This window comes from Quercus suber, unplaced genomic scaffold (genome assembly GCF_002906115.3).
Source record: "Quercus suber isolate HL8 unplaced genomic scaffold, Cork oak 2.0 scaffold_315, whole genome shotgun sequence".
Classification (NCBI taxonomy): Eukaryota; Viridiplantae; Streptophyta; class Magnoliopsida; order Fagales; family Fagaceae; genus Quercus; species Quercus suber.
The window spans coordinates 244,146-254,471 of record NW_027069770.1 but is presented as its reverse complement, the minus strand read 5'-3'; the positions used below and the strand labels follow the sequence as shown (position 1 = coordinate 254,471).

The window sequence follows — 10,326 nt, the reverse complement described above, 5'->3', positions numbered from 1 at the left end:
TTAAGAGTGGTCTGAAATGGAGGATTGGGAATGGGTCTCAAGTGCGGATTTTTCATGACGCGTGGTTGCTTGGGTCTAGGCTAGGCAAAGTCCTCTCCCCGGCCCCTGAAAGTCATGAAAATGCCTTGGTCTTTAGCCTTATTAACCAAGGTGAGAGGTGCTGGAAGGTGGCAGAGATTGATAATCTTTTTCTACCTGAAGAGGCAGAAATTATCAAGGCCATCCCGCTAAGCTTGTTTGATCGGGATGACTTTCTTCTTTGGCAATACACCCGTGATGGAAGCTATTCTTTTAAGTCGGGATATCGGCTTTTGATGGAACAAGAAGAAACGGCAATGTCTGGTACAAGAAATGATGGAGTTAATTCAAATGTTTGGAAGGCTATTTGGAGTTTACAGGTTCCAAATAGAGTTAGGATTTTGTTATGGAGAGCTGGGATCAATTCACTACCTACAAAGGTTAATTTGGTGCGTCAAAAAATTCTGAATGAAGATGTTTGTACGGAATGCAAGGCACAACCAGAGGACACGTTGCATGCTCTCTTGACTTGCTCGAAATTAAAGGATATGTGGAACATTCAGTTTAGCAGGCTCATGGCTGTCACGGGTTCTTGCTCTAGCTTCCTTGAGATACTTGAACATGTTTCGAAGGATAAGTCATCATTTGAACAATTTGCTATGACGATCTCTGAAGTTTGGCAGCGACGAAACAGAGCTCGTGTGGGTGAAACTGTAGTACCGGTTCATGTGCTTCCTCACAAGGCGCTTGGTGCTCTCCACAAATTTCAGCACTTACGTCCTATCCATACGGATATTCCAAGGACAGCCCATGCTGTAAAATGGATAACGAGGACTGGTCTTCTGGGATTGAGATGATGCAATTACTCTCAATGGTTGAGACTAAAAGTTGAAAAAAACAACTTTCAATCTCAACCGTTAAATAAAATAAGTGAGAATAAGTGAAAAAGTGAGAGTGGTGAAAACTTTTCTTGAGAGAAATACGAAGTAACCTAGGTATTGCATGGGATCTAAATCTGGTCTTCTACCATAAGTCCTTTCCTTCTGTCCTCATGATGGATATACACTATTTCTTTTTCTTTTCTTATTTTTTTTTTCTTTTTTTTTACAAATAATACAGTAGTTGACAGTTGCCTTAGGCTTGTTATGAAAATTTCAAACACGCATGTAGTCCACAAATATAATAGACTTGTATATAAGGTATATTATACCCTTTTTGTGGTTGGGTTTGGTTGCAATTTAGTTTACAATCTTTCAATTGTTATATTTGTTCCTTATAGTTTAAATTAAAATGAAACCATTAATTCCACTTAAATTAACAGGTTTTGTATTTTTTAGACTAATAAATTACACGTTTCCAGTTTGATAACGATGGAGAGCTACGCATTCCATTTGATTTTGTTATGCTTTGTACGAGTAATATATTTACTCAATCAACTCAATTTAGATTAGAAGATCCATGTTTAATACAACTTTGTTCTAATATGCAAAGTTGGAATCCATAGACCCAAAGCTATTCAAGTCTTCAAATCTTCATGGAAATAGACCTACTTCATGATAAAATTCACTCCTTGTTTCTTCTCATCCCATTTAAAATTTAAAATGATGGTGCTTCTTAGTTCTTAACACCACATTAGATTAGCATTTACCCATCCCAAAATGTTTCTAGGCATGGAATAAAGGCACCTTAGGAAGCGTTATCAATCCAGTTTTATTTTTGAATGCTCGAATATGTGTGAAAACACAAGAGCTGTTTAGACCCCCAAATTAAAAATTATGACTCGGTTGATTTTACTCTAACTTAAACTAAGTGCGGAATAGAGTAAATGCGAGCGAACTAACAATGTGACTACTCTAAGCATAACACCGCGATGTGTTACCGAAGAGGAAACTGAAGAACTCGGCGAAAAACCTCTCCGCTGCCCTCCAAGCGGTAAATCGGTCCACTAGAGAATAAGTTGGAGTACACGAATAACAAGAAACCCTCTAAGCCTAGTCTACCCTATGTACTTGAGCCCTCCAAGCTCCTGCGACCAATTGACTTGATGAAGCCTTGTCTTCTCTAGCTGTCTAGGTCACGCAATTCAGCCCGATTGCATCCACCAAACAAATGGCTTCTTCCAATGCTTCCCAATAGCACAAAAACCTCACTTTACACTCAAGATTGTTGTGGTAAGTGCTTAGGCTATCATACTCTCAAGGATTTGGATATGGAGAGCTAGGAGTTGAGGAAAACCATAATGGATTGTGTAAAAGATTGTGAGTATGACAATCTCTAACTCTCAAGGGTTATCACTAGAGTTTTCTCTCTGAAAAACACTCCTCTCAATATGTAGGTAATGATGGTCTATATAGTGTGGATGAAGACATAGTGGAGCAGATATGCCAAAATAGTAAAACAGAATGTTTCACAGGTATCTCGCAGGAAGGCTTTACCCGTGAAATACTTGCAAAAACCAGCTGTCATGACTCTTCGCATTCCTGTCATGTGCTGTGCACATGGCTTCATTTCATAGGAAGTCTTCTCGCGAGCTACCCGCGAAAACTCCTTTGATCTTCAATGTTGTCTTGAGTCTTCACACTCTCTCTCACACACAACCCATACAATGAAATCCCACATAATATACAGGGTACATAAGATTAAACAGAATTACAATCAAATTTGGCATGGAATTAAGGCCAACACAAAATAGTTGTAAATAACAACTTTACCATTTCTATGTAACACCTTTGGTCGTTTTTTCTACAACTTTATGTGCTACCATTTATTAATTCTCTTCTATGATTAAAATTATGTATGCATCAAGCTCAAAAGAGTATAATCTATTGTGAATGTATATGTAGTGGGCGAAATTTTTCCCGGCATCATACATTCCCATAATCAATTCAAACTTGCCATGACCAAAAAAAAAAAAAAAAATAACTTCCTCTTCTTGGATTTATTGTATTTGCATTGGGGAAGATGAAATTGAGCTATGCCCCCACAAAGCTTACCATTCCCCTTAATCAAAGTTGCACTAGTGTTCTTGAATACTCCATCTATTGGTACTTCACCCTCAAAATGGTTGTAAGATAGATCCAAAAATTGCAAAAAGTGAAAGTGCTCAAAAAATTTTGGAATGTTGCCAGACAAGTTATTGTTAGAAAGATCTAATTGTTCAAGACCTCTTAATGATTCCAAAGATGAAGGAATGGTCCCTTGGAAGAGGTTTCTACTCATGGAGAAAATTTGCAACTTTACACAACTACCAAGACTTGCTGGAATTTTGCCAAACAACTTGTTTTGAGAAATATTCAAATATTCTAGATTTATAGAATTTCCTACTTCACTGGGAAGGATACCAGTGAATTGGTTGGCAGAAAAATCTAGAAAATTTGGGGAGAATGAGAGACCAATGACTTTCGGGGATATTGAACCACTAAGATTGTTATTATTAAGATACAACTCTATCAAATTTCGACATTTGCTTAGACTTAGAGGGATGTTGCCTTGAAGATTATTTGCATGTAATCGCAAGTTTATCACAATCGATAAATTTCCAAGAGATGATGGATTACTCCCAGAGAAATTATTATTAGATAAATCCAAAACTTGTAATTTTTGAAGCTTTCCTATTTCAAAGGGAATATTACCTGATATTTTGTTGTTCCACATTTCGAGTCTCTCCATGCCGATCAAATTTCCTATTTGATTAGAAATCTTTCCAGATATTTTATTTTCATATAGAGATAGTCTGGTAAGAATAGTTGAGAAATTTCCGATGCACTCGGGCAACTCTCCCCCAAAGTTATTGCTATTTATGGTCAATAAAGTCAAATAGGTGGTATTCGTCAAAGAACAGAGAAAATTCAAGTCACTTGCCCATCCATTTCCAAGATTGTTCGAACTAATGCTAAAAATCGAAATTCTATTTAGCTTCTCGAAAGAAGGAACTTTTCCACTTAGTTTATTTTCGGTCAATTGAAGTTGATCTAGATTTGAGGCATTAGATATTGAAACAGGGATAGATCCAGTCAATTGGTTCGCAGCAATGCTAAATATTTCGATATTGGGTAGAGTGATACCTAAGCCCCATGGAAGATTCCCTCGGATTTGGTTGACCCCAACATCAAATAGTATTAATGAAGACAAATTGAACATTGAGGGGGGAATTATACCAACCAAATTATTTACAGCCACACCAAAAAATGAAAGTTTGGTCAATTGTCCAAAAGAATCAGGGATAATCCCACCCAAGTTATTGTAAGCTGCAGAAAACTTTTCTAAAAATGATAAGTTTCCTAAAGAAGGTGGAAAACTCCCTGTCAAATTATTGTTGTGAATGGCAAAAATTTGGAGCTTTGAGAAGGTGCTAAGCGTTGCAGGAATTTCTCCAACCAAAAGGTTGTGACTGACATGAAAGACTATGAGGTTTGCACAACGGGATAAATTGCTAGGAATTTCACCACTAAGTGTGTTATTGGCCAATCGTAAGAATTGCAATCTGTGTAAACGACCAATTTCTACAGGGATTTCATTATGAAAGCTGTTGTTTAGGAGGATTAGACTCTTTAAAAAGCTTAAATTTCCAACATGTGGTGATATGGAGCCTACCAGTTTAGAAGATTGCAAGTCCAGCACAGTCACCCTTTGATGTCGGTGACCACAAGTGACCCCTCCCCATTGGCAGAAGTGGATGCTGTGATTCCAAGAGCTCATAACCATGAGAGGGTCCTGAGTTATCTTAGCTTTGAACTCGAGCAATGCCAACCGGTCTTTCTCATTATTGCCGCCAACCACAGAGGTGATTAATATGCCATACCAGCATAAAAAAATTAAGACACACATACAAAAGGAATAGGTTTGTGAAGGTGGGGGAGCTAAACTCATCTGGGAAAGCCCCATTCAAAGTCGCGCTTGCAACCAGTGGGATTTAGTTTGTTGAAACGAAGCAGAGGGTTTGATTTTGCTGCGCTTAGAGCTCAGAGAAAACGCTATTGATAAGAATGTGAAGATTGAACCTTATGTATATCGTGCAAATTGCGGACCCTACCCAAAAGACTTTAGGCGACCTGGGAAATTTTAATTAAATCAGTAATGGAAAATCTTTTTGATTGATTATATAGAATATTTAAATAAGCTTTGGTTATGAATGGGCAACGGCGGCTCAACATTTTTGGAGGCAATATATTTAAATAGAGCATTTTCATTATCACTTAAATAATATTTAAATGGTATTTAATATCATAATTTCTTTATAACAAAATCTATTCCTTAAATAATATCATAATTTTAATATCATAATTTCTTTATTATTACTTAAATAATATTTGCGCAGGGTTACGACTATCAAGAAGGGAAGGGAGTGAGGTGGACCTTAGTCCACCAGAGAATGGAGCGGGTTTTGTCATCGCAGGAAAGTTTTGCACGAAGAGGAGGGTGAATTTAGAATCAGTGGCGAGGGTTTTGCGAACAATATGGAGGACAGAGAAGAATTTCGAAGTTAGCGATGTGGGTGAAAATAAGGTCTTGTTCCTTTTTCAGCAGGAGGAGGACTTGGACAGAGTTCTCATGCTTAGTCCATGGTCTTTTGACAAATACCTCCTAGTACTACACAAACTAGAAGTTGGGGAAGTGGTGAGCCAACTGAAATTTAACAGAGCGTCCTTCTGGGTCCAAATCCATGGCCTACCTACCATGAGTCAAATGAAAGAGGTCGGTCTACGCATCGGTGAGTCTTTGGGAAGAGTGGAGAAGGTGGATGTGGAAAACAAATGTTTTTGTCTGGGGAATTATCTTCGGATTCGGGTGTCGATAGATATATCCATGCCATTTTGCAGGGGTCGACTGGTTCGAATGGGAGGTCCATCACTGTCGTGGGTGGATTTTAGATATGAACGATTACCCATCTTCTATTATTGGTGCGGGATGATTGATCACCATGAAAAAGATTGCATGCAGTGGATGCGTAGTAAAGAATCGCTCAAGGCAGAAGACAAGCAATATGGACCATGGTTACGAGCAATGCCAGAGCGGGTTCAACGGCCTCAACTGGTGGTTGCATCAAAGAATGAGGGGAGGAAGGAACATAAGGTAGCAGCGGATGGGGTGTCCACAACGATGGGGCAGTTGGTTAACACGGGGAGGGAGTCGACGGTGGCTGCCATACAGAATGCACATGGGGATGATGACGTGGCAACAAGTAGGGCAAAGGTGGCTTCATCCAACGAGCCAGAAGGGCACGAGATAATGAGGATTCCGTGCAATCCGCAATGTCCAGGATTTGAGAAGCAGTTAAAGGAGATTGATGATGCAATATTTGGAGAAGTTTTAGAAAAGGAAACAAATACGAAAAGGGTGGCGGGAGAGAAGGAAGCATTGAAGGAGATAAGCCAGCTGGAAGGTACAAATGCCAGCTATAACATGGACAAGGCAAATGGTAGTGGGTTGGTTTTGAAGCCCATTTGTGATAAGGGCCAATGTGAGGGGTCTTCGGACCAAACAAACCAAGCGCCTAAGAAGGGAGGATCGGACTGGGGTTCCATTAAATCTGGTGATATATTCACTATGGGCTTGTGTACGCAAAGGCCCAAAGGAGGAGTTAAAACAAGAAAAAGCAAAGTTTTGGCTCAGAAACAAATTACACTGGACAAGGAAAATAATAAGGAGGAGGGTGGCAACAACATACAGGGAGAGGCAATGGAAATGGAGGTTGTGATGGGGATTGAAGAGGATGGAGTGGGAATGAAAAGAAGGGTAAGGACACTGTTGAACGAAATACTAGACAATGGGATGACCGGGAAACGGTCAAGGGTAGAAGGAGTGGTTTTGACTCTCAGCAAGCTAATGGCACAGCAGCTTGGAGCGGCGGCGGCTGTTGGACAGCCCCGCCGGGAGCCATGAGTTCGATATGTTGGAACTGTCGGGGGCTTGGGAACCCCTGTACAGTTAACACTCTCCAGAAGAGTTTTGGAGGAAGATCCCATTTTGGTCTTTTTAATTGAGACCAAGTTTGAAGTATCAGAGATGGCAAGTATCAAAAGGAAATTGGAGCGGCAGCAGGGTTTGGTGGTGTCGAGTGTTCGACGCGGGGGTGGCTTGGCACTTTTATGGAAAAGTTCTACAAAAGTGGACGTTCAGACATACTCTCCACACCAGATTTATGCCATTGTAATTGAAGAACAAGGAAATAAGAAGTGGCGGTTCATAGGGTTCTATGGCAATCCAAAAACGAGCAAAAGAGAGGAGTCATGGAAACTGCTGGAACAACTGAGCAGGTCTTGTGATCTTCCATGGGTATGTATGGGGGACTTCAATGAAATTATGCACTCCGGTGAAAAAGAAGGTGGCAGTGCACGTCCAGATGGACAGATGAGAAACTTTCATGAGGCGGTAAACAGGTGTAACCTGAGGGATATGGGATACATAGGCCCAAATTTTACGTGGAGTAGGCGGTTGGGATCGCGAGGTTGGGTTCGGGAGAGGCTTGACAGAGCTTTTGTGTCCACAAACCGGGCTTTATGTTTTCCACAAACAAGGCTTCTCCATGGGGCAACGTCGGTATCAGACCATTGCATGCTAGTCCTCAAGATAGGCAGTACCGGTCGACGCAATGTTCAGCGACCAAAACTCTTCAGGTTTGAATCTATGTGGCTGAGGGATGATAGGTGTGATGAGATAGTATTAATGGCTTGGGAGAGAGGGATACATGAGGGGTCGGAATGGCTGTTTTCAAACTGCATAGAGGAGTGCCGCACTTCCTTAGTGGCTTGGAACAAAAACACGTTTGGGCATGTAAGGAGGCAAATATCCTCTTTACAGAAAAAGCTTCAATACCTAGAGGAGAGGAGAAGCAACAATACAGTCATGGAGGAAATCCAAGGAACAAAGATGGAATTGAACAAAATGCTAATGGCAGAGGAGGACATGAGGCACCAAAGGTCGAGGAATTGCTGGCTGAAGTCAGGGGACCGTAATACATCCTTTTTTCACACCAAAGCATCGAATAGAAATCAAAGAAACATGATCTCAAAAATCATGGACTCTAATGGTGCTTGGCAAGATGAAGAGGTGAGGATAGGCAGTATTTTTGTAGAGTATTTTGAGAAGCTCTTCACGTCGTCGCAACAGGTGGTGAGCAATGAGATGCTTGATGTTTTACATACTAAGGTGACGGATAGAATGAACTCCATGCTCATCCAAGACTTTCAAGCCCACGAAGTAGAGAAAGCATTAAAATAGATGCATCCAATAAAGGCGTCGGGACCCGACGGTATGCCCCCATTATTTTATCAACATTTTTGGCCTACTGTAAACTCTATTGTTATTCAAATTGTTCTTGGTTTCCTTAACCATGGAATAGCACCTCCTAAATTTCATGAAACGCACATTGTGCTCATACCAAAGATCAAGGACCCAGCACGTGTTACTGACTACAGACCAATAAGTTTGTGTAATGTGGTTTATAAGTTAGCATCCAAGGCAGTGGCCAATAGGTTAAAGGTGGTCTTACAGGACATTGTAGGTGAGAGCCAGAGTGCTTTCATTGTGGAGAGACTTATCACGGACAATGTGTTGGTAGCTCATGAACTAATGAACCATGTCAACAGGAAAAGGAAGGGGAAGATAGGTGAAATGGCGTTGAAACTAGACATGAGTAAAGCATATGACCGGGTGGAGTGGGAATGCCTACAACAAGTAATGAGGAAGCTTGGTTTTCATGATAAATGGATTCGGTTGGTCATGAGCTATGTGTCCTCGGTAACATATGCGGTACCGGTCAACGGAGTTCCATATGGACAGATTTCACCTACACGTGGACTGCGTCAAGGGGATCCACTGTCACCCTACTTGTTTCTTATTGTTGCCAAAGGTCTGTCTGCATTACTACACAAAGCCATCTGAGAAAAGAAGTTGAGGGGTGTTGCAACTTCAACAAGGGGCCCAAGAATATCACACTTATTCTTCGCCGACAATAGCCTCATCTTTGGAAGAGCCACTAAAATGGAGTGTAATGAGATACAAAGGATACTGCAAGTCTACGAGACATCATCTGGCCAGCAACTGAATCGGAGTAAGACATCGTTGTTCTTCAGCCCCAACACGGAAATGAGCACGAAGGAATCAATTAAAGCCATGTTTGGCGCACAGGTTATTCGAGCACATAAAGCCTACCTAGGCCTCCCGTCATTGGTAGGCAAGTCGAAAAGAAATACATTTGCTCAGTTGAAACAAAGGTTAGCAAATAAGGTCTCGGGCTGGAAAGAAAAACTTCTATCTAGTGCCGGGAAGGAAGTACTGATCAAGGCAGTGGCTCAAGCGGCGCCATCATACACCATGAGCTGTTTTAGGCTCCCAAATAAGCTGTGTGATGAACTGACAGGTCTGGTGAGACAATTCTGGTGGGGACAGGTGAAGGATGAAAAGAAGCTAGCTTTGATGAGCTGGGAAAAGATGTGCTTACCTAAGGAGAGAGGCGGGCTGGGGTTTAAAGATCTAAAAACGTTTAATCTTGCTTTCTTAGCAAAGCAAGGGTGGCGGTTACAGACAAACTCATCTTCACTGTTTTACTGTGTGTATAAAGCCAAGTATTTTCCTAGTTGTGATTTTGTGGATGCAAAGTTGGGTGGACAGCCATCTTATGCCTGGAGGAGTATTCATGCAGCCCAAGCACTGGTGCGAAGGGGTCTGAGGTGGCAGGTGGGTAATGGGAAAATTCTTAGATACTATTATGTAGTTTTTTTATTGAAGGTATTCTGCTGCAAGGGCATTCTGCCACAAGAATAAAGAAGCATGATGTCCTAGAAAGATGTGGGTACGTCATGGGAAAATTCTATATTAGAAGCCGCTGACTTTTGGCTATTACTAGCCAACCATGAAGCAAGAGACATAGCAAGCTCCATCTAAATATTCCCATACTCAAAGCAAGCAAAGAAGAAACTTACGAATTATGGGTCTTAGTAGCGAAAGCCAGAGAAGGGTTGTGGTTATGACTTCTTAGCTAAAAGCTAGCAAAGGAACCATGGTTGTGAGTTCTTGGCAAAAGCCCATAATGGAGGCTACACTTAATCAAACCCGCAAAGGAGCCATGATCGCAAGTCTTTGGAAAGAATTTGCAGAAGAGCTATAGACACAATCATATGTAGTAGAAAATACATGGGAAGCAATTGTGCTTGCAGTGGAACGAAGTCAAAGCATGCTTGGGAAGTAACTTTTTTCCCAAATTCTCTAGCAACGAAGAATTTCTACAATATGGCAACTTGTAGACCCATGGCATCTAATTTGTTTTTACTGAAGAATACATGAACCACATGATGGAGAATCAACACC

The 10,326-nt window shown here is 41.0% G+C and overlaps 1 protein-coding gene across 1 annotated transcript; it reads right to left on the bottom strand.

The window, feature by feature from the left end:
- Positions 1-1,871: 1,871 nt before the first annotated feature.
- On the bottom strand, positions 1,872-4,722 carry LOC136071457 (LRR receptor-like serine/threonine-protein kinase EFR). The gene is made up of 2 exons (XM_065782781.1): positions 3,012-4,722; positions 1,872-1,963 (listed from the first exon to the last, which is right to left on the bottom strand). Exons 1-2 carry the CDS (start codon positions 4,720-4,722, stop codon positions 1,872-1,874), a joined length of 1,803 nt encoding a protein of 600 aa, XP_065638853.1.
- Between the last annotated feature and the right edge of the window lie 5,604 nt (positions 4,723-10,326).

Bases quoted from the DNA above. Each gene is read 5' to 3' on its own strand.
- LOC136071457 (XM_065782781.1), bottom strand. From the start codon at position 4,722: ATGGTTATGAGCTCTTGGAATCACAGCATCCACTTCTGCCAATGGGGA. The intron at 1,964-3,011 runs GTAAGCTTTGTG...CTTATTCTCTAG, and splicing joins AACTTTGATTAAGGGGAATG to TGGACCGATTTACCGCTTGG.